General features: G+C 48.8%; 1 protein-coding gene across 1 annotated transcript in view; it reads left to right on the top strand.

Moving 5' to 3' along the window:
- Positions 1–23,318, top strand: part of SEZ6 (seizure related 6 homolog) — a 55,163-nt gene extending 31,845 nt beyond the window's left edge. Inside the window, exons 10-15 of the mRNA XM_056865419.1 lie at positions 8,479–8,670; positions 12,274–12,471; positions 19,181–19,219; positions 19,616–19,736; positions 21,473–21,575; positions 23,155–23,318. Coding sequence (XP_056721397.1) covers positions 8,479–8,670; positions 12,274–12,471; positions 19,181–19,219; positions 19,616–19,736; positions 21,473–21,575; positions 23,155–23,184 — 683 coding nt within the window. The 3' untranslated portion in view covers positions 23,185–23,318. The remainder of the gene's footprint in view (positions 1–8,478; positions 8,671–12,273; positions 12,472–19,180; positions 19,220–19,615; positions 19,737–21,472; positions 21,576–23,154) is intronic.
- Positions 23,319–24,789: the final 1,471 nt, after the last annotated feature.

Genomic DNA, 24,789 nt, shown 5'->3' with positions numbered 1-24,789 from the left:
TCACACTTATTGTTATGGGAAGTTACAAGCTTGGCATAATACAAAACATCAGACGGATCCCAGGAAGTCTGGTGCGGCTATCACACTTCCAAGGCCGCACCGGCCTGAGGGAGTACTGGCAGGAAGAACAGCGGGGGGGAAGATACATGGGCCATCAGGCCTGGCGCCTGAGACCAGAAGGTGTGAACTGCTTTTACGAGTTCACTGATAACACCGCAGGTGATGGAAAGCAGAGACACAAAGACAGAGACCCTCACATTCTGCCCCCCTTAAGGCCCCCCTCCGAGAGGACGAGGCTTATCGGGATAAGCGAGGTGGAATTCTCGGACCAAGCGAGGAGCTGCCATGTGGGGTGCGGCCACCCATTCGTCATGAGCGGAGCCAAGGTTTTTCCAGCGAACAAAGTAAAACAGTTTCCCTTTCTTCCATTTGGAACCTAAAACCTTGGATATTTCCAAATGGGTATCCCCTCCTACTACGGTAGGAATCTCATGAGCGGGAGGGGGGTGGAACTGGGGAGCTGCTACATAAGGTTTGAGGAGGCTTATATGGAAGACTGGATGAACTCCCTTGAGAGTCTTAGGGAGACTCAGTTCCACGGTAACCGTTGATTACTCTGGTAATGGGGAAAGGTCCTACATAACGGTCGCTTTTTGCCCTTTCCAGATTTTTGAGCAACCATGGCCAGGTGGATTTAACCACCTGAATCCACTCCTGAAGATCAGGGGCAGACTGGAGCTCTGGCGAGACGGGGGCAGAACCGAAAGGGCCAAAATCCGTCCCGTATATAACTTGGAAGGGACTAAAGCCGGTAGAGGAATGAGGCGCATTGTTGTACGCATATTCGGCAAATGGCAGCAGGTCGACCCAGTCGTCCTGGTGGAAATTTACATAGCAACGCAAATAACATTCTACTACCGCATTTACTCGTTCCGTTTGACCATCCGTTTGGGGGTGATAGGCGGAAGAAAGGCCCTGTTCCTCCACTCCCATTAACTTTAGGAAAGCCCGCCAGAATTTGGCAACAAACTGGACCCCCCGGTCGGAGAGGACCTTCCTCGGGATCGAGTGTAGCCTGAGGACGTGCGTGATGAACAGTTTAGCTAAGCCCTGGGCTGAAGGAAGACCTGCACATGGAACGAAATGAACCTGTTTGGAAAAGAGGTCTGTGATAACCCAGAGAACCGTTTTCCCCCGACTTGGAGGTAGGTCGGTGATAAAATCCATGGCGATGACTTCCCAGGGACGGGAGGGGTTCTCAAGCGGTTTGAGAAGCCCCGGGGGTTTTCCCATCCGTTTCTTGGCTGTGGCGCAGGTGGGGCAGCTGCGCACATACAACTCTACATCAGATCTCATACCGGGCCACCAGAATTGCCTTCGAACCAGGTGAAGCGTTTTTATGAAACCAAAATGACCCGCTAGCCTGGCCCCATGTACAAGTCCCAATACTTCTTTGCGAAGGGAAGATGGGACATATAGTTTCCCCCCTTGCACCCACCAAGTGTTGGTTCGTTCCAAGCCAGTGGGGAGGAGATGGTGCTCCTCCTCCTGTAAGGAGGCGTCCCGGAGTCGCTGTTGGAATGCTTCCGGGATACCTTTGAGCGTAGGGGGGGTCTCCGGTTGGCGGGCTTGGGATCGGGTGGTGACGGCCAAGCCAGGGACTTCCCCTCGCTGTTCGGGAGTGAACAGGGAGTCGACGGGGCGATCGAAATCGTTGCGATACTGGGGAAGTCGTGACAAAGCATCAGCTAGGGCATTTTCTTTGCCAGGGACATGTTTGAGGGTGAACCGGAATTTTGCAAAAAATTGGGCCCACCGAATTTGTTTGGCATTGAGTTTTCTAGCTCCCTTGAGAGCCTCAAGATTCTTGTGATCTGTGCACACTTCGAACGGCAGCTCGGCCCCCTCTAAGAAGTGTCTCCATATGGTAAGGGCATGTTTGACCGCTGCTGCCTCCTTCTCCCAAATGGCCCAGTTGATTTCGGACTGGGAAAACTTCTTGGAGAAGTAGGCGCATGGCCTCAACCGTCCCCCCTCATCCCTCTGCAATAGGGCCCCGCCCATGGCTACATCCGAGGCATCCACCTGCACCACGAAGGGCTTGGTGCAATCCGGGTGAGCCAAAACGGGTTCGGATGAAAAAAGTAGCTTTAAACGTTCAAAAGCTTGCTGGCACTGGGGAGACCATTGCAGACGGGCTGAGGGGAGTGCGGCGCTAGCCCCCCTGTCCTTGGTACGTAACAGGGCAGTGAGGGGAAGCGCAACTTGGGCAAAGTTGGGAATGAAATTCCGGTAAAAGTTGGCAAACCCCAAAAACTGTTGAAGTTGGCGGCGGGTAGTGGGGGTTTCCCAGTCCCGCACCGCCTGGACCTTGGCGGGGTCCATTTCCAACCCTTGGTGGGAAATCACATACCCCAGAAATGTAATAGAAGGTTGGTGGAATTCACACTTGGACACCTTAGCATACAGTTTGTGCTCCCGCAGCCGCTGGAGCACTTCTCGCACTAGGCGCACATGTTCTTCCATGGTCTCAGAGTAAATAAGAATGTCATCGAGAAATACCACCACCCCCCGAAACAGTAAATCATGCAAAACTTCATTAATTAATTGCATAAAGACACTCGGAGCCCCCGAAAGTCCGAACGGCATGACCAGGTACTCAAACATCCCAAAACAACTGGAAAAGGCCGTTTTGGGTTCGTCTCCTTCTTTGATGCGAATGCGGTGGTAGGCTTCTACCAAGTCCAGTTTGGTGAAGATTCGGCCCTCCTTTAATTGTGCTAGAAGGTCAGGAATAAGAGGGAGGGGGTAAGCATTAGACTGGGTGACTGCGTTCAGTCTGCGAAAGTCAATACACAGTCTTAAATCTCCCGTCTTTTTCTTTACAAAGAAAGCTGGGGCTGAATAAGGAGCCTTGGAGGGGCGTATGAAACCCCTCGCCAGATTGACATCCAGATAGTCTCGCAATACAGTCTTTTCACTAGGGCTCATGGGGTAAACCTTTCCCTTAGACAGTTTGCCTTCCCCTACAATCTCGATGGCACAGTCCGTTTCTCTGTGGGGAGGCAGTTCGTCGCACTCTCTAACATCGAAAACATCAGTAAACTGCGAGTACTCAGAGGGTAATTGAGGAGAGACTGGGGCGGGGGACCCTACCAGTGCGGCGGCTGGAGTTCTGAGTACCCGTTCCTTGTCATGCAACCCACAGGGGTTTTCGGGGAAGGAAAGCACCCGTTTAACCCAATCAATGGAGGGATTATGTCCCCTTAACCAGTTCATCCCTAACACCACAGGGGTTACAATAGGGGCGATGGTGAAATACAACCGTTCCCAATGTTCCCCCACGGACATAATCACGGCTGCAGTTCGGTGGGTCACAGGGCCCCGTTTAAAGTCACTCCCGTCCATTTGGGAAAAACGGAGGGGTCCCGGAAGCCGCTTGCGCCGGACACCCAACTTCTTGGCAGTTTCCTCATTTATCATGGTGCGGGCACACCCCGAGTCGACCAACGCGGGGACCTCTAACGGGGGACCCCCTTTGGGTAGGGACAGATGAACACGCACAAATACATTGTCCTCTTGGGCGCTTACCATCGGTGGAGCTCCTTGCACAACGATAGGGACGGTCTGCTGCGGAGCCCCCTCTACAGCAGACCGACGGCGTTTTTTGCCGGCTGTTCCCACTCTTCCTCCTCGCTGGAAGAGGGGGACGGGGTGGTGGCTTCCGGGGAGCCGTCCGAATCAAAGACGGTATTTGTAATCCGGGACCCCGATGGGACCGTAGAGTCGGATGCCCCATCCTGGGGGCGCGCGTGGAGAGCGGAGGGTGCGCCGGAGCGCCGGCTCAGTGGTCCACTTCTGCGGCGAGGCTGGCTGTCGGCGGCCGGTTTCGTCGGCTCGGCCTGGGTTTGGCGGGGGGGGGTCGGACGGCCTGAGCGAGAGGGGCATTGCGATGCAAAGTGACCCTTTCCCCCGCAGATCAGGCAGACGCCGGCCTCGAACCGCTTGCGGCGTTCCGCGGCCGAGAGACCCCCGCCACCCCCTTGCCGGAGTTCCCGGCCACGGTCACCTCGGGGCCTGGGGTCTCGCCCAAGCCGTTGCTTGGACAAGTTCAGGAGTTGTTTGCGATTCTCGATGTCAGCAGCATGGCGAACCCAACCTTCCACATCCGGGGGGTTCCCTTGCATGAAGGCCCAATGTTGGAGGTCTGGGTTGAGACCCTCCCTGAAACATTGTACCAAGGTAGCTTCACTCCAGTCCAGAATTCGGCTAGCCAGTGACTGGAACTCACTTGCATACTGCGCCACCGACTTAGTCCCTTGGCGCAGTTGCATCAGGGAGGCTTTAGCCCGCTCACCCAGAGTCGGGTCCTCAAAACGGTTTCGGAGTGCTACCATGAACTCGTCCAGGGTTCGCAGCACCGGCGAGCGGAGTTCATACTGCAACACCATCCAGGCAGCCGCCTCCCCTTGCAGTAAGGAAGCCACGTACTGCACCCGGGACTCCTCAGAAACGAAGGTTCGGCCTTGTTCCCGCATAAAAATGTCTACTTGGACCATAAAAAAGGTCAACTGGTCTCCCGACCCGTCATACGTGACTTTCAGGTCCCGACGGGCCGGGGGGGCAGGGGTTGCGGGCGGAACTACCGGCGCCCCGTCTGGGGGAGCACCGGCTGGAGGTTGCAACTTCAGCGCATCTAGGGTCGTGGCCATCTCACCCATTACGCGTTGCATGATCTCCATCTGCTCCTGCATAGCCCGGCGGTCTTCCTGCCACTGCTTTCGTTCTTCCTCCATGAGGGCCTCTTTGCGGGCCGGGTCCCCTTCGAGTCCCGTGCTGGGGAAGGCCAACCGGCGATCCTTCGCCGCAGTCCGCGAGAGCGACCAGCCCTTGGGAGAGTCCAGCCAATAAGTAAGCCCCCGGGGACGTCCGTCCCGATCTTGGTCGGGGGCGCGATCCTTCGGTTTCTTTGGCTTGGCTCCCTCCTCCTTCGGGTCCGGCTTCTCCGGCTCGTCCGGTTCCTTGGGGGCATCGGGGTTAGGGGTAGTGTCCTCGTCGGCTGACATTCTGTCCAAAGCGGTACAGCTGCAGTCCGAGAGGCAAGGACTTGCAACTTAATGTGAGAGATCCCCCTCTCTGAGTTTGCTTCTCCAAATCAGTTGCTCAGACGTTGATACAGAAACAATAGATTTATTGAAGCCTTCAGGAGATGAGACAGGCACAGGTAGAAAGTTGCAAGTGAGGGGCTATACGGGTTTACAGAATATATTGACTCCAGGGCACTGGGGCACTGGGGTTCACACTTATTGTTATGGGAAGTTACAAGCTTGGCATAATACAAAACATCAGACGGATCCCAGGAAGTCTGGTGCGGCTATCACACTTCCAAGGCCGCACCGGCCTGAGGGAGTACTGGCAGGAAGAACAGCGGGGGGGAAGATACATGGGCCATCAGGCCTGGCGCCTGAGACCAGAAGGTGTGAACTGCTTTTACGAGTTCACTGATAACACCGCAGGTGATGGAAAGCAGAGACACAAAGACAGAGACCCTCACATTATAGCGAGACCACAAAGAGAGATGCTCGCAGGTGCAAGGAACAGATTGCTCTCTGTGGATGCAAATGGGTCACAGCTGACCCACGGGATGCACTCCATGGGGGAAATTCCTCTGTGCAAACTGAAAAGGCTGGAAACTCTTCACCAGACTACAGAGAACAGTTCCCGTGGAGGAAATGGATGCATTGGAGGGTGGACTCTATGGCACTGTACCGCACTGAGGTCCCTGTCTTCCCCAGGCTCCATCCCCAAATCTCCAGGAGTTTCCCAACCTAGATCTTGCAAAACAAAAACAAAAAAAAATCCCCCACTGGTGGGCAGGGGGGACTTGGCATCCCCCATCCTCCTTGTAAAGAGAGGGATAGCCCAGGGAATGATTCCCCTCGGTGTCCCACCCACCCCTTTGCCCATTTATTTGGAGTCTGGGGATGGGACGGAGTTTTCCAGGATTCCCCTTGAACTATTAGCAACAGCACTTGCCAGATCAGTGATGCATGGGATCTCCTGGCTCTGAGGAGCGTAAGGGAGTGTGTGCATTCCACACACATGTGTGTGGTTCCTCTACCACTAGGGGGGCTATTAGGCACGTTTGCAAGGGCCCCTTTTTCTGAGAGGCTTTGTGATTGTAAATCTGGAAAATTAGACCCCATCTGGCATTTCTTTATTGACTGTAATAAATATGCTACTGCTCGAGATAAGTGAATCGCAATGTATATTCATCAATAGACCCAGCTAGGGTTGCCAGCTTCAGGTTGGGAAATACCTGGAGATTTGGGGGGGGGGGAGCTTGAGGAGGGCAGGGTTTGGGGCAGGGAGCGACTTCAATAAGGTATAATGCCATAGAGTCCACCTTCCAAAGCGGCCATTTTCTCCAGGTGAACTGGTCCTTGTTGCCTGGAGATCAGTTGTGAGAGCGGGAGATCTCCAGCCACCACCAATTTTTGTTAATTCCACCTGGAGATCGGCAAACCTAACTCCAGCTCACATGAACACATGAAGCTGCCTTATACTGAATCAGACCCCCTTGGTCCATCGAAGTCAGTATTGTCTACTCAGACCGGCAGCGGCTCTGCAGGGTCTCAGGCAGAGGTCTTTCACATCATCTACTTGCCTAGTCCCTTTAACTGGAGATGCCGGGGATTGAACCTGGAACCTTCTGCATGCCAAGCAGATGCTCTACCACTGAGCCACAGCCCCTCCCCTGAGGTGATTGTAGCTAAATGTTAGCTGATGTTGATCCTCATGTGACTCTTGCAGTGGCAAAATTCCTGTCTGTGGCATTCAATGATCATAACGATGTCTCATAATGTAACTATATCATTTATCATTATGCATCTTGCTTTCTCCTATATGTGCTTATGACCAATTGGTCTGTGAGCATAAATAAAGAAGTGAAGAAGTGCATTAAACAAGACAGCTTCGTCCAGCAAGGTGTGCGCTTTGGCCTCTCTCTGGCACATGCCTTTGCTCCAGGACACAATCTGGGGATGGCTGGGGATGAGAACGGGACCGGCCAAGCCTGTGAAGTTTTGGTTATGGCACGAGCTCCCCCTGCTGGCACTGCACAGACCTTGCCACGCTTTCTCTCCCACAGAGGTTGGCATTCTTACCAATGACCGGGGGAAGGTGGATTCTTTCCAGAGATAAAATGAACTGGCAGGGCAGGATTTAGAAGGAAATCCCTTCTTGTACAAATTCTCTTGCAACAAATTATTGTTTTCCAAATTTATATCAACCTAATTGGAAAGTCTTGGGAGGGGGGGGCAACATTGCCAAATACCAGGGTGAATATAGAGATTTTTAAAGGGGTGCAGGGGGTGGGGTCGAGAGGCTGGAACTCAACAATATTGCCTTCAAACACAACGGAAGATTCGTTGAATTCAGAAAGGTTGTTAACTTGTGCGAAAGTTCTCACCAGCTTATGAACATATGTATATTTAAATTGTTGTTACCCACCCCGAGCCCTGCTGTGGGGGGGAGAAAGAAAGAAAGAAAGAAAGAAAGAAAAAAAGAAAGAAAGAAAGAAAGAAAGAAAGAAAGAAAGAAACCAACCAACCAACCAACCAACCAACCAACCAACCAACCAACCAACCTAGACCCATTCTTGGCAAAACTGAATTATTCAAGAGAGCTTTTCTACGCAGACAACAGACTCACACTGTACTAAATGATTCACAAAGTTACTTAGAAAAATTATTAGAGACTGTGATCTATATGCTGCTGTGTTTAACTTGTTGAAACTAGGATCCTACTGTGGAATTTTGTAGCATTTCATGGGTCATGGTAATACGCTTTGCTTCAGTTCTGTTTTTTAGACTTCTGGTTGGCTCTACAACCCTAATTCCTATTGTGTTGTTCATCAAATGTCCCATCCTGTCAATTGTCTATCAACTCAATCGGTGTTATCTGCCTTGAGTCCAAGTGAGAAAAGCAGACTACAAATCAATCAATCAAACAAACCAGACCACCGGCCCACCTAACCCAGCAGTGCCTCCACACCAACTCAGCAGTTCTCCAATACCTCGGTCTCTTCCAGCCCACTTACCTGAGATCCTTCCAGCTGATATTACCAAGTACTGAATGCAGAGCCTTCTGCATGGGTGTTCTACCTGGCCCCTTCCTTGGCATACTAATACTTGATCATTACTGTTGGAAAAAACATATTGGCAAGGCATCAAGAATTGGTTTGTTGGTAGTATTGCTTAACTCTGAATCTCGTAAATATATTTCAGATTTTTATTTTCAAAGTTTTGCTGCATTCTGAATTTTTGTAGAGAAATATCCCTCCTGCCAGGCAGGACTGTCAGCACTGAGGAGTGGATGGTTCCCCTGCAGACAGGGAGGACGGACTGAACCAGTGGATAGCAGCCATCACCTGCCGTGTCTTGCTTCACTTGATCCCCCATCCTCTTCTCTCCATAGTGACCACATGCCGGGACCCTGGAGACGTGGATCACAGCCGCCGCATGGTCTCCAGTAGCAAATTCCCTGTTGGCTCCACCATCCAGTTCATCTGTGACAAGGGTTATACACTGGCTGGGAGCGGAGTGATCACCTGTCACGACCGACAAGCCGGAGACCCCAAGTGGAGCGATCGTCTTCCCAAATGCATCCGTAAGTCACTCAAAGAAGAAGAAGAGTTGGTTTTTATACCCCACTTTTCTCTACCTTAAGGAGTCTCAAAGCGACTTACAATCACAATCCTTTCCTATCCCCACAACAGGCACCTTGTGAGGTAGGTGGGGCTGAGAGAGTTCGGAGAGAACTGTGACTTGCCCAAGGTCACCCAGCAGGCTTTATGTGGAGGAGCGGGGAATCACAGATGGGGGCTCCTCACCAGAGTCAGGTTCAGAACTTCCAAGTCCAGCAAACTTGTGTGTATGTGTGTGTGTGTGTGTGCGAGCGCGCACTAGGGCTTAGGGCAAGGGACTTGGGAGGGCGCTCATTTTTCCTGTGTTCCAAAGGCATCACATGAGGATGGAGCACTCTCCTTATGAGGAAAAAGTAAAAAGTGTGGGGCTTTTCAAGTTTGTAAAAAGACACCAAAAGGTCTATAAAATTAAGTATATAAATTAGGCACAGGGGAGAAAAAGCAGAGAGGATTTTTTCCCATCCCCCTTAAAATACTAGCATTTAGGCGCACCCAATGAAGTTGATGGGCAATAGATTACGGACAGACAAAATAGTTTCTTTAAACAAGGGATGCTGAGAACAACTATGACTGCAAATAAAGTCTGTTCTGAGAACAACTAAAAGGGGTTTTTACAGTAAGTTTGGTAAAATGGTGTGTGTGTGTGCTATCAAGTCACAGCTGACCTATGGCTACCCCATAGAGTTTTAAGGCAAGAGACACGCAGAGGTGGTTTGCCACAGCCTTCCTTCAGTCCTGAGAGAGCTGTGACTGGCCCAATGTCACCCAGCAGGCTTCAGGTGGAGGAGTGGAAAATCGAACCCACTTCTACAGAGTACAGTCCCCAGTTCTTAACTACTACGCCACGCTGGCTCTCCTGGTGTAATGTTAGTGGGTGACAAAGGGAAGTGCTCAAGTCTTGCTTCACCTCCATCTTCTGCAAGCAGGCAAACCGTGTGCAAACTAGCAAAAATAGCATGAATGGCCCGGGGAAAGGTGATAAGGGGTGGGTCAGGAAACGCTTGGCTAAACCTGAAACTTGCTGATAGACTCAGAGCCTCTGACTTCCAGGGGCAGTCTTAGTGATTCTGAGGCCTTGGGCAAAAGTCCAGGATGGGACCTGAGAACCACTGCCCACTCACCCCATCAAGCAAGGCCCCTGCCCCATGTAAAGCAGGCAGGCGCCTCCTGCCACTGCCAAGCCAGAGCCCCAAAAGGGGCAGAGGCGGATGGCCAGCACCAAGCCAGCTGCCTAAGAGCTGGAGGGGGGTTCACATGAGCCTGCCTCCTCTTCCTCTTCTTTCCCACCCTGTTGAGAGAAGAAGAAGAACAAGAGTTGGTTTTTATATGCCGACTTTCGCTACCACTTAAGGAAGAATCAAACCGGCTTACAATCACCTTCCCTTCCCCTCCCCACAACAGACACCTTCTGAGGTCGGTGGGACTGAGAGAGTGTGACTAGCCCAAGGTCACCCAGCTGGCTTCATGTGGAGGAGTGGGGAAACAAATCTAGTTCACCAGATTAGCCTCTGCCGCTCATGTGGAGGAGTGGGAAATCAAACTCGGTTCTCCAGAGGCAGGGCCTTTGGCACTCATCCCCCGCCCCCCCAGCCCAGGGCAACTGACCCAGATGCCCAGTGGCTAAGATTGCCCCTGGAGGAATCTTGGAGGACCTGTGCAGTGCCACAAGAATGGAGACTGGCGACAAGGAGACAAGAGAGAATGCAGGAAACAACTGAATCATCAGTTTGAACATGGTACTAGAACAGATTATGAAGCAGCCTCTCTATAAGCATCCTGGAAACATTGCAGTGATCAATAGGAGCCAGTGTGGATTTGTTAAGAATAAATCCTGTTAGATTAATTTTATCATGCTTTTTGACTGGCTTATTCTCCTAGTGGATCATGGGAATGCCATAAGTATAATATACCTAGAGTTCTCCAAGGTGTCTGACAAAGGCGCCGGTGATATTTTAGCAAGCAACCTGATTTAAATGTGGGTCAGATGACAGGACCATCAAGTGGATTTACAGCTGGTTGGAGAATTGTACTCAAAGAGGGCTGGCCAATGAATAGTATTTTGTCAAACCAGAGGGGGGGTCTTAAGTGGGGTGCTGTAGTGCTCTATTAGGCCCAGTGCTCTTCAACATTATTAGCCACCTTTCTCCCTTGCGGAACCCAAGGTAGCTTACAACATAAATAAAACATTATTTTAAAAAACACAATAAAACCAACAATTAAAACCCCAATTAAAACTCGCTGGAATTTAACAATTTCAAGGAAGGAAAAAACACTCCAGTGTGTAAATGGCAGAAAGGGAATGATGTAATAATCATGCAGATTTTAGATAAATAGATGTATTGCTTGGTTCTCTGTTATGGGTATTTTAGTTATATTAGCAGTAAGGTTTTTGTTTCTTTTCAAGAATTTGTATTATTATGAGTATTTTAGTAATGTTATATTTCTATTATCTTTTATTGTTTAGTCTCATTTTCTCTTAATTTTTTTAAAAAAACGATTAAAAGTCAACAATTTACAAACTCCAAGGTAGCACTGCCAATAAAAACTAACAACCCATTCCTGGGGATGGGTTAGATCCGCGGCGGCCAGAAACAGCGCAGCCACGCCGCCGCCACAGAGGCTTCCGGGCCGCTGAAAAGACATTTTAAATGTTAAAAAATGGCCCCATTGAAAACAGGGAGGCTGCACCACCAAAAGTGGCTCAGCGACGCCGCTGTGAAAGGGGGCTTTCCCAGGGTGAAAGGGGTCCCCCAGGAACGCTTCCCCCACACCCTGCTGGTGCAGGCTTTCCCTTATGGGAAATCCCTGCTGGCATGGCTGCACTGGCAGTGGGGGCCGGCGCACCTTCACAGCACCCCAGTACCTTAACAATTCATAATGTTCTTGTAAAGTTTGGCTGAAAGCAACAAAATGAAATTCTTTGGAGACAAATGCAAAGCTCTGCGTTCATCTAACTCAGAATCTGTCTATGAAATAACTCGCAATGATGGGTTTAAATTGCGAACAGAAAGGTACGGCTGGATATTAGGGGAAATCTTTTTACAGTAAGAGTTGTTCGACAGTGAAATCAGCTACCTAGGGAGGTGGTGAGCTCCCCCTCAGTGGCAGTCTTTAAGCAGAGGCTGGACAAGCACTTGTCAGGGATGCTCTAGGCTGATCCTGCATTGATCAGGGGATTGGACTAGATGGCCTCTATGACCCCTTCCAACTCTATGATTCTAAATGGAGCTTCTCTGAGCAGACAACTGGAAAATGTGCTTTACCTGTTTCTTAAATTAACTTGCTCCAATGTTCAGCGTTGGCTGGCAGTTACCTTAACAGTACCACAAAAGGATGGAATAAATTCACATGGATCTCCTGGTACAAGTTCAGGAAGTTCTGGGTTCAGGTTGGGCTTTTGACGAGCAGTCCAAAGGCTTCACTGGGCATGGAGGGATGTTCCCTGGGTGGTTATTAGGGGTGCCCTCTGGCCCCTTGACCCCTTTTGTAATAGGCAGGTGAAGAAATGAAGGGTCAGCCCCAAAGACTTTCACTGAGCTCCATTCTGCATGTTCTGCCTTTCCTAGCGGAGATGTACGAGCCCTGCCACAACCCCGGCATCCCTGACCACGGAGCTCAGAATCCAGAGAAGAGGGTGTACCAGGCGGGGGCACTGTTGCGGTTCTCTTGCACGGCAGGCTACACGCTGCTTGGCGATGCCACCCTGCGCTGCGTCCCAGGTCACCCTTCCCAATGGAGTGGCACCCCACCATTCTGCAAGACAAGTAAGTCTGCTGGGGGAGGGTGCATTATCCATCGGTCACTGCTGACTATATCAGTTGCCCATCCATAGGGGAAGGAGGATTCAGAACCAAGAATACTTGGCAGAATTTCCTCAGTTCTGTGCCAAGGTCGAACACATTCTGGAACCTCAGTGAATTATGCAAAGATATTTTCTTATTTACAAAATGTATTCAGGACAAGAACACATGCAGAAGCCCTGCTTTAGCACTAAGCACTGGCTTATGTTTTCAAGCAGCCATGCGGACTAGAAACTTTAGGAGAAGGGGAGAAATTCATGCTTACACAGCAGGATCACAGATATAGGAAATGCCCACCTCTTGGAGAGGGTACCAGCATGATAGTGGACTAAAATAGGTCCACCAGGGATCCTGGAGGCTTCTGCCCAAGATGGAGCCAGGACTGAGCCCTGCTCAGATAGACAACAACAAAAAGTGTGGGGACTCAACCATGCAAGTACAGGGAGCCTCAAAGGTTGAGCTGGAAATCATAAGATCTTATAAAATAAGTATATTTCTTAAGTGTATACAATATATACGATAAAAAACACTAGGCCTGGAATTCAGGCTACATGTAAAACCACCAGTGTAAACTGTTACAGAAATATTCAACACAGTTGATAGGGTTGCCAACCTCCATGTACTAGCTGGAGATCTCCTGCTATTGTTGGATGTAAATATACACTTTCCTTTGTGACCAGATTTATTATCACAAAGTAGAGACGACGCCAGGTTTAAGAAGCAAAGGGAGAAAAAAGCTTTTTTTATTTTGCCAGGCAAAAGAGGAAGACATTTCAGCCCTTTTTGGGTTCAAAAGTGAAAGTCTCCTAACAGACTCCGCCTAGTTTTCATATTTATACTTCTCCAGAGTTTTTTGTTCTAAGAGGATTTGAATATTTCCTCCTCTCAAATCCACCCTAACTCTGATCTCATTTTGTGGTCACATGTATATGATTTCATCTGTTATTTGGTGATATCCTGTACCAGATACGAAAGATCACCTGCTTTGTTCAGTTTAAGTTAGACAGGACTATTTTCTACTGACTTATATAAATAACCACAGCTTACAAATATAATAGAAAAATAACATTTTTCTAATATGCTAGAATTAAATTAATTAAAATCTTACACATCCCACACTATTAGCGCTGCCAACTTCCAGGTAATAGCAGAAGATCTGCTATTACAACTGATCTCCAGCCGATAGAGATCAGTTCACCTGCAGAAAATGGCCACTTTGACAATTGGACTCTATGGCATTGAACCCAAACCCCACCGCCCCAGGCTCCGCCCCAAAAATCTCCCGCCGCTGGCAAAGAGGGAAATGGCAACCGAACAGTTTATGATATACATAATATAAATGACGAATACACCATATGCTTTTCGGCCTCTTGGGCCTTCCTCAGTGGTCATATATATATATAGGGTTATCAGCTCCAGGTTGGGAAATATCTGGAGATTTTGGGGGCGGAGCTTGAAGAGGGTGGGGTTTGGAGGGGGGTGGAACTTCAGTGCCGTAGAGTCCAATTACCAAAGCAGCCGTTCATCTGGAGAAAAACTGATCTCTATCGGCTGGAGATCAGTTGTAATAGTGAGACGAGGGCCCTGTGGGTCTGTAAAACAGAGCTATTCCGCCAGGCCTAAGGTTGAAGCCAGCTACGGTTCCCTATATAAGAACGATGGCCTTCCTAGCCCTCACTGCTGTTATACTTTTGAAATGCCTGGTTGCCTTATAGAGGCCAATGATAGACAACAAGGAGGTGGTTAAGTTAAGAGCAACAGTTCTTTATTTAGCTAAACACAGACCTGGGGTGAAATAACCACAGATAAGATGCAAGGTTACTCACCATCAAACAAGGGAAAGTCAGTATCATTTATGCATTCGGATGGGGCAGGCCCATAGCTGCTGACAAGCAGATTGATACACAAAAGCACCGATACACATTAGGTGTCTACTCCACGATAATTAGCATAGCCTATAGATATTGCCCGAAGGCGTCACTAAGTGAGTGTTTGATCTTGTGAGCTTAGTAACCAGAAACCACATTCCTGAGGATTGAGGTAATTCAGAGCTTTCTACTGGTACGAGGCAGTACCAGGCAAGCAAGTGTAAGCTGGTGGCAACCCACAGTCGTGGATGCCAACGTTCCCAAAGCTTCCATGTGTGTGCATATGAATACATAGTATTTTATACCAGCCCTTATATCTGGGCATTACATTTCCCTTTTTCTTGTGCCTTTGATTTTTTTCAAAGCACGGGAGTGTGAGGGGGCTAGGGGTTCAGGAGGCGCACAAACTCCCTTGGGACAGTGCGCACTTGATCAGCAGGTTAATAGAACAATTGGTGCTGAGAGCAACTGCAGGCATGAGAGTTTGAGTTAAAGTGTCAATATATGCAGAACCTAAGGGCAGGCACTGTAGGCAGCAGCAGACAATAATACCCATAAATGCAAAGATAAGAAACACAGAGATAAGCTCTTTAACCAAGTTAAAATCAGGTAACCAATGTGTGAGCCCTTGTCATGATAAACAAACCGAGATAGTTCTGGTGTAGCCTAAGAGGCTCTTTTCTTTGTTTTTAGAATTCTCCTCTTTGTAACACGTAGCAAAACACACAGAAAATAGCAATTCATTATGCAATAAAAGCACATGCTTAAAACAAAAAGGATCATTAAGCAATTAACGACCTTTCATGTAGACATATTAAGAAGCCCCCCATACATTTGCAGTTTATACTTGACATGCATCATGAAACACTTGCACCTGTAATATTGTCTATTGTCCATCTAGAGCAGTGGTTCCCAACCTTTTTTTGACCAGGGACCACTAGGACTTTTTTGTTCGGTGCAGGGACCCCAAGGTTCAAAATAAAAATTCTGAGAATTTGAAAATAAACTTTAATCATAAATGTTAATTAAACATTAAACTTAGAATAATATTTGAATATATATTTTTATAATAGAGAACTTTTAATTGAAAATATTAATTTATTATGGGTTTATAACTTTGTTTTGCGGACATTAATTTAGTTCTCGCAGACCCCTGGGGGTCCATGGACCCCTGGTTGGGAACCAGTGATCTAGAGTATCAAACTGAATGTCATGGGCAAAATGTCTTTAAGTGGCTTATAAGTCCAAATATGTCTTGGTTATGATGATTAGAAAACCATTGTTCTTGGTATCTCCACAATTTCTTTAGCACACCTGTGTTGATGATTTCATTGTAATAGTCACTTTCTGATAACACAGGGCTGACAGGCACATGACCTTGTACATGTGGGCAAGGTCCATACAATTAGTCTCTTTATGTATAGTCTGAAAGATGGAGATGTGTAGCCAAAGTCCGTATTAAAATCAAACACAATCTTAGTGTTTCCACAAACTTTTTAAACAACAAAACTTAGTCCTTTTGTATCAATCGCCTCCAGAAATCACATTCCACTCAGGAAAGACACCCATCATCCAGGGGGGTGTCTAAGTTAGTAAACGTTGTGCTCCCTCTCTGCAGAACAAAGTGAGGGTTTAGGGCCTGAGATTTTTATTGTTGATTCAGCAACAATATTGTTTTTATTGTTGATTCAGGCATCTGGGTTACCTTTTCCATGTGACTGGCATGTTCCCACGCTGTCTTCTCTGCGACTTTTGACCGCTGTAAAAGGTATTTGAGCAGTACCTGGAACATTTGCTCTACCTCAGTTGTAGGCCAACAGCTCCGCAGAGTTCCTGGATTAGTACCCATTTGCCTGGAACGACATTATATCTGGCACAGGCCCTCAGGAGTTTTTAGGCTTTTTAATTACTTGTCCTGTAGTAAGAAACACAGTCAAAACAGACATCTTTTGCAGCAGTACGAAAGTCCAAGCCTTACTTTTAAAAAGGAGTCTGTCTTTGTGAGTGTTGGATAAGGGGTAGAATAATGATGAAGAGGCTGGAAAGAGGATCAGGCACTGGAAACCACGTTCTTTGACTCTCAGGAAAAACATCTCTGCAATGGGGTCATTGTCTTTGATGTAGACCCTGCAATAAACTGCAACATTAAAAGTACCTGAACGCCATACTTCTGGCATTAAAGGCTGGATGGAGGGGTTATTTTAATCCTGTATTGTTTGATCCACTTGTGGGGATAGATTTATTTCACATGACAACTTTCCTGCACCAAACACACAAAGCTTTTCTTCTGATGTCTTCTGTTCACAATTCAGTCTTTTTCCTGGAAATAAAATTCTATAACAATTGCTCATGCGTTAGGTCTGAACAGAATTCCCTTTAACTAGATAACGAACTAAATGCCGGCATTTGTTACTTGTTACAGTTGGAGGAATGTGTGCGTGCTTTATGCAGACTTAAGTGAAAGGAAAAGAATAGAAAGAGAACGGAGGGGCGGTAAGGAGGATTCCTGCACCTGTTTATGTACACAGGGGCAGTTTATAGTGCCACAGGTAAAATACCTTTATTAGGGGCACTTTATTTCCCCCCCTTTTTTCATGTAATTGACATTCTTGTCAATTTTAGAGTGATTCCAGGAGATTCCTGGAGATTCCTGGATATTTCTGGAAATTCTGGGAGATTCCGGGAGATCCCTAAAACTGCTTTATTTAAGAGTCCAAGAGGTGGACAAACTTTGGGGGGGGGGTTTTGAAGAAGCATAGTCTTAACAGGAGCCCCAGTAGGGTTTAGGTGAGCCGGCAATGTAATTAAACAAGAAGCATTTACAGATAATTGAATAAACTTTAACAATACATGGCATGATTGGCAAAAAAAAAATCAAACTAACAATTGCACAGACACCACTAGCTTTTTGTAAGAAATTGTCCAATGCCAACTCGTCAGCGGGAGTTGACTGATGGAACCCGGGATTCTTTTCCCTGCCAGTTACCTGCAATCCGACCTTACCATGGTGGGGGCCTACTACCATTACTCAGGGATTTTATGAGGCAACACCTTTCACACAGACTGTAAAATACAGCTGCCTTCATTCACACACATATACATGTTCTGTTTTGTTTTTCTTCACCATACTCACAACGGATCGTGATCCCAGCCATTCACTCCTCTCCACGCAGCTTAACCTCCTTCAGCGAGCGTTCGGGTTGGGCTTTTTTTTTTTTTTGGAGTCTTTTGCCCCCCAGGGAAGCAAGCTGGAGTCCTTCCAGCCAAAAGGCCTGGGTGCGCACTAGAGACGTCAGGCCTCCCCCGGAGCAATTTTCCCCATGCCCACCTATTGAAGGCCAAAGGATTCTAAAAGCGAATCCCCTCCCAATTATGTTGGGGTGTTAAAAAAAAAATAGGGTGGCGGCCTTGCAGCTTCGCCCCACCTTGAGCGCCAAATGAAATGCCTGGTTGTCTTATAGAGGCCAATGATAGACAACAAGGAGGAGGTTAAGTTAAGAGCAACAGTTCTTTATTTAGCTAAACACAGACCTGGGGTGAAATAACCACAGATAAGATGCAAGGTTACTCACCAACGAACAAAGGAAAGTCAGTAACATTTATGCATTTGGATGGGGCAGGCCCATAACTGCTGACAAGCAGATTGATACACAAAAGCACCAATACACATTAGGTGTCTACTCCACGATAATTAGCATAGCCTATAGATATTGCCCGAAGGCGTCACTAAGTGAGTGCTTGATCTTGTGAGCTTAGTAACCAGAAACCACATTCCTGAGGATTGAGGTAATTCAGAGCTTTCTACTGGTACGAGGCAATACCAGGCAAGCAAGTGTAAGCTGGTGGCAACCCACAGTCGTGGATGCCAACGTTCCCAAAGCTTCCATGTGTGTGCATATGAATACATAGTATTTTATACCAGCCCTTATATCTGGGCATTACACTTTCCCTATATCGAACTGGGATTTTAGTTCCATCTGCTCGCCTAGTTGCCTAGTTTTAATTTTATGTTTTACACTTCAGAGGCACCTTAAGTAATTTAGGACGTTTGTTTTATATAACTTTTACAGGGCTATTTTAAATGCTGTTTTAAGGCTCTTTATTGATTGAATGGAATACTATATTCCTTGTAAGCCGCTCTGAGCCCGGTCTTGGCCGGGGAGAGCGGGGTATTAAATTGAAACAATAAAATAAATAAATAAATTAAATAGCAGGAGCTCTACAGCCACCACCTGGAGTCTGAGCAACCAAAAATTAACACCTCTGTACTAATATCTAAGATTAGGAAGAAAGTACAGAACACAGGCAATGCTGTCACAAAGTGACAAAAGTGATAAAAACATATACAGTAACTTTCAATCCAAGGTTGAGGTCTTGAAAAAGAAGAGGTGAAAAGGGATACGATCGTTTCAAGTCTCAAATCTTCCTCAGTCCCGTTCAACCGAAACAGTAATATGCACACTTGTCTTTGAACAAAAGCTTCGAGAGCTGTAGATTTCCGTTTCCCATAGGGATTAGCAGAAGCAACCCATGTATTCTTTTTCAAATAGTAATTCTTCCAACAGGAGAATAATTCACTGACACATGGTTGCACAGACAATTTCAACCAGTTTCAACGTTCCCAAACAGGATACAGGTTTTACATGTAGCCAGGCCTAGTGTTTTTATCATATCTATGGTGTGCACTTTAAAAATACAATTATTTTATAAGATTTTATAATTTCCAGCTCAAACTTTGAGGCGCCCCAAGCCCTGCTCAGCCTGGAATCCTATCCCACAGCCTCCCCCTTTCTCTTCTTTTGCAGCCTCCTCTGAGGAGTTCTACACCAATCGCAACCTGGACGGTAAGAAGGAGGGCCCCGATCCCTCGACTGCCAGAACTGTTCCCTGGGCCAGGCGTTCGTACTGGGGAGGGAGGGAGGCTGTGCAGGCCACATACCTGCGACCAGGGTTGCCAACCTCCAGGCACTAGCTGGAGATCTCCAGTTATTCCAACTGATCTCCAGTCGATAGAGATCAGTTCACCTCCAAACCTGGAGAACATGGCCACTTTGGCAATTGGACTCTATGGCATTGAAGTCCCTCCCCTCCCCTCCTCAAACCCCACCCTCCTCAGGCTCCGCCCCAAAAACCTCCCACCAGTGGTGAAGAGGGACCTGGCCACCCCGTTGGCAGTCTCCATTTGGCCCCCTCTGCCCGCCCTGGTTTTTTGCCCTCACTGCTTTCTTCTTCCCCACAAGCTGTGGCAAAAATGGCACCCGCTGAAGACCTCCTGCCAGGTTCAAACGTGGCCTTTGCCATCTTCCTGCCCGTGGCTGCCGTGGGGCTTCTCCTGGGCACCCTGTACCTCTTCGTCTCCAGGTGAGTCGCCACTTCAGTGGCCCAAGCCGCACCCAGTCCTCTGACGGGGGGAGGCCTTGACCTGGGCTTGCCAACCTCCAGGTGGGGCCTGGAGATCTCCTGCTTTTACAACCGATCTCCAGGCAACAGCGATCAGTTTCCCTGGAGAAAAATGGGGAAAAGAAGACTAAAGGATAGGATTTTTAGTGGTAGCTGGAGATCTCCCAGAATGACAACTTTATCCCTGGTTGATGATATACACATCCGTACAACGTTAAAAATACATTACAAGACTTTTGTGTGAGCCAGTTCCAGTGGTATATCCATGGTATACAACAATAAGTGACAACGGGCCACACAATATGGGGAGGGGCCTCTGCTTGGCCTGCAGAAGGTCCCAGGTTCAATCCCTGGCATCTCCAGTTCAAGGGACTAGGCAAGCAGGTGATGTGAAAGACCCCTACCTGAGACCCTGGAGAGTCGCTGCCGGTCTGAGTAGACAATACTGATTTTGATGGACCGAGGGTCTGATTCAGTAGAAGGCAGCTTCATGTGTCCATAACCTTATAAGAGAGGGGCTGTGGCTCAGTGGCAGAGCATCTGCTTGGCATGCATAAGGTCCCAGGTTCAATCCCCGGCATCTCCAGTTAAAGGGACTAGGCAAGTAGGTGATGGGAAAGACCTCTGCCTGAGACCCTGGAGAGCCGCTGCCTGTCTGAGTAGACAATACTGACTCTGGTGGACCAGGGGTCTGATTCAGTAGAAGGCAGCTTCATGTGAGGTAGGCAGTCAGACTGTCCCACAACTTTCTCAATATATCAGGTTATTGCTTTATAGCACACTTTTTACATGTTTTTCTGGATGTGTGTTTATAATAATTGTAATTGTATATATGACCACTGAAGAAGGCCACACAGGCCGAAACACATCTGGTTTATTATTGGTTTATTATTGGTCATTAACAAGGTTTTTATCATCAACAATGTTGGAAAGTTAGTAACTATACACATCTATTCTTTTTATTGGTTAGGCTATATGAAAGGCCAAGTGTTTTTATTTCTGCATGCACCGTATAATAAATAGTATTATTTTGTTATAATTTGTAGCTCAGCTTTAAGGTTAGGGTTGCCAGCCTCCAGGTACTTGCTGGAGATCTGTTATGACAACTGATCTCCAGCCGATAGAGATCCGTTCACCTGGAGAAAAAGGCCGCTTTGGCAATTGGACTCTATGGCATTGAAGTCCCTCCCCAAACCCCACCCTCCTCAGGCTCCGCCCCAAAAATCTCCAGGTATTTCTCAACCCAGAGCTGGCAACCCTATTTAAGGTTCTGACTCCAAGTAACAGAGATCAGTTCCCCTGGAGAAAATGGCTGCCTCGAAGGGTGGACTCTATGGCATTGCACCATGCTGAGGTCCCTCCCCTCTCCAAGCCCCACCCTCTCCAGGCTCCCACCCCCTCAAATCTCCATGAATTCCCCAACCCAGAGCTGGTAACCCTACCTTGAGCGTCTTTCTGCTTTCTGCTGGGGAGCCTCTGTGGCTCAGTGGTAGAGCATCTGCTTGGCATGCGGAAGGTCCCAGGTTCAACGCCCGGCATCTCCAGTTAAAGGGACTGGGCAAGTAGATGATGTGAAAGACCTCCGCCTGAGACCCTGAAGAGCCTCTGCCGGTCTGAGTAGACAATATTGACCTTGATGGACCAAGGGGGTCTGATTCAGTAGAAGGCAGCTTCATGTGTTCATGTGTTCCTCGCAGGCACCCAGGAAAGCCGTCGCTGCAGCTGCCCATGTCTGGCTCCCACCCCTACGGTCACATCACCGTTGATTCAGCCTTTGACAACCCCACCTATGAAACCGGAGTAAGTGTCAACTCCCACCTGTGGCCCACCTTGGGATACCCCTGGGATGGGGCGGCAGGGGGGAAAGGGGATCCTTGAACAAAACTGGCCTACAGCCGGAGCGGGGGGGGGGGGCACTTGGGTGCTGTTTGGTTTGGCTTGCCAGTCTCCAGGTGGAGCTGTAACAAATGAGCAGCACGTGGGCTCAAGAATGAAAGCTTAATTTTCAAAGCGAAAGCATTTATACTAATGTACTTATCTGAATGACTGATACACAATAAACAACAGGCCAATGGACAGTGATATTCCAATCAGGGCAGGTGATGAATTGGCATGAATTTAGTGCCCTGATTGGAATATCACTGTCTTTCCGTTGGCCTGTTGTTTATTGTGTATCAGTCATTCAGATAAGTCTACATTAGTATTAAATGCTTTCGCTTTGAAAATTAAGCTTTCATTCTTGAGCCCACGTGCTGCTCATTTGTTATAGCTGTATCTAATTAGCATGGGTTTCTATTTTACCATTATTCTCCAGGTGGAGCCTGGAGATCTCCCAGAATTACTACTGATCTCCAGAGTACAGAGATGAGTTCCCCTGGAGAAAAATGGCTACTTTACCAGCGTGGTGTAGTGGTTAAGAGTAGTGGTTTGAGCGGTGGAGTCTGATCTGGAGAACCGGGTTTCATTCCCCTCTCCTCCACATGAGCAGCGGAGGCTTATCTGGTGAACTGGATTTGTTTCCCCACTCCTACACATTAAGCCAGCTGGGTGACCTTGGGCTAGTCACAGCTCTCTCAGCCTCACCTACCTCACAGGGTGTCTGTTGTGGGGAGGGGAAGGGAAGGTGATTGTAAGCTGGTTTGAGTCTCCCTTAAGTGGTAGAGAAAGTCGACATATAAAAACCAACTCTTCTTCTTCTGAGGGTAGACTGTATGGCATTATCCCCTCCTGAGGTACCTCCCTTCCCCAAGCGCCAACCCCAAAATCTTCAGGAATTTCCCAACCCAGAGTTGGCTATTCTACAAAGGAGACACAGCCAGTATCTTCATGGCTATAGAACTTGTACACACAGAGGTTGGCTCATTGTTGCACATGAACTTTCCAAAGTGCAGTTGACACCCATACCATTGGTCCCAGCTCAGTCTCTGATTGGCAGTGACTTTCTCACTGAGAGCTAGCGTGGTTTAGTGGTTAAGAGCAGTGGACTCTAATCTGGAGAACCGGGGTTGATTCCCCGTTCCTCCACATGAGCAGCAGACTCTAATGTGGTGAACCGGGTTGGTTTCTCCACTCCCACACATGAAGCCTGCTGGGTGACCTTGGGCTAGTCACAATTCTCTCTGAACCCTCTCAGCCTCACCTACCTCACAAGGTGTCTGTTGTGGGGAGGGGGAAGAAGGAGATTGTCAGCTGGTTGGATTCTCCTTTAAAAGGTAGAGAAAGTTGGCATATAAAAAAACAAGCTCTAAGAGGGTTGAAAGGGAGGGCTGCCCAGGGCGGGCTAGAGCAAGGTGGACTTGGGAGGGGGGCATGGTGTCGGGTGGGAGGGGTTGGCTTCTTTGCCAAGCAGCCAACCTCCTGCAGGCTTTTTTCTCTCCAGGAGACGCGGGAGTATGAAGTTTCCATCTAGGGTGGCGCCGCCCTCAAGGCGGGAGCCAGAGGGGCAGGCCCCGCTCCTGATCCGTGCTGCCCTCCACCCTCTCCGCGCACCAACGACTGAATCCGAGGTCAGCCGACCACCTGCAGTGGCGAAGACCAGTGAAGACCCCCTCACCCATCCATCGAGACTGACCTTCTGGGTAGAGAAATCGGAACTCGATACCAGCAGCCGACGGCGGCCCTCTCCGAGGCTTCCCCCCTTTTGGGGCTAGCTCCGGAACGGGGTCAGCTCTGCGCTCGGCAGGGCGGCCCTCGCCTGCTTTCACTAAGACCCCACCCATTGTTTCCTTTTGGGACTGTCTGCAGCATCCCGACCAGGTGCCGCCTGGCCTCTGCTTCCTCTCCGCTGAACCACCCTTCAAGGCCTTTGGCCCCCTCCCCCAAAGGCCGCCCCGAGTCCAGAACCTTCTGAACTTGCACAGGGAAGGAGCTTCGGATATCAGGCCCCCTCCTCTCACTGGAGTTTGCCAATAGCCTGCGCCTTGAGCAGGTTGCTGACTCCCTCGTCCTCTTAGGCCTGCCCATGATGGCCAGTCGCAGGATCCCACACTGAATTTGATTGCCCACCAATGGTCTTGCTCAAGCAAAAAAACAAAAAACATGACGTATGGAAGTTAAGAAGAAAATGTGGATAGCTTTTCTCATGAGCAAGGGAGTCACATGCATTCACCCCCATTTGGCTGCCAGGGATTTTCCTCCCGGCCAGGTTTGCCCAGAGATCCTGGAGGTTTTGTGCCTTCCTCTGGGCACAGAGCAGGGGTCACTGGGGGAGTGGGAGGGGGGAGTTAGTTGTGAATTTCCTGTGTTGAGCAGGGGGTTGGGCTAGATGACCCCTGGGACCCTTCCAGCTCTATGTTTCTATGTTTCTTCTGTGTGTCCCCTTCTCCTAATAATTGTGGCCAGAGGAAGATCAGGTGGGGCAGAGCCTCATACGCAAGCTCCCCTCTCAGGAGAATCAATGGGGCTGGGCAAAGCCTGCTTCTTTTTGCAGGCGTGTGGGGTCCAAGGGTCTGGCGCTCAGAGATGGAGTGGCCGGAGCGAGACTGTGCTAGGGCAAGCCGAGCAAATGGCAAATAAGAGCGGTGGGCCCCACTGGCATGAGACCTGGCTGAGCTCGGGGTGTTCCTCTGTCCAGCAGTAGACTCCGGGTAGGAGTAGTTACTAATCAAAAGGCTGGAGTGAATGAATGGAGCTTCCCATGAACACCCTAGACCTGGGATGTCAAACATAAGGCCCGCGGGCCGGATCTGGCCCCTTGAGAGCTCCTATCCAGCCCACGAGCCAGTTGAAGCAGCCACCCATTCCCCACTCTCGTTTGGGGCTGGCTAGGCATGGCCCAGCCCGACCAAGTGACATTTATGGCATATCCAGCCCTCGTAACCATTGAGTTCAAGACCCCTGCCCTGGATTGCAAAACCAGCAAAACTTGTGAAGGTCTCGTCCTCCCCTTGTGCTTGTGATGTGTTACAAAAGAGGTGGGACAATCAAAATCTCAGCCTGGAAGGAATGGCACGGGTTGAGGTGGGGGGGGACTCCCCCAATTCAGCCTGGTCTTGCAATTCAGCCTGACATGCGC

Source organism: Euleptes europaea, chromosome 19 (genome assembly GCF_029931775.1).
Source record: "Euleptes europaea isolate rEulEur1 chromosome 19, rEulEur1.hap1, whole genome shotgun sequence".
Classification (NCBI taxonomy): domain Eukaryota; kingdom Metazoa; phylum Chordata; class Lepidosauria; order Squamata; family Sphaerodactylidae; genus Euleptes; species Euleptes europaea.
The sequence above is the reverse complement of the archived record's forward strand: the minus strand, read 5'-3'. Positions and strand labels throughout refer to the sequence as shown.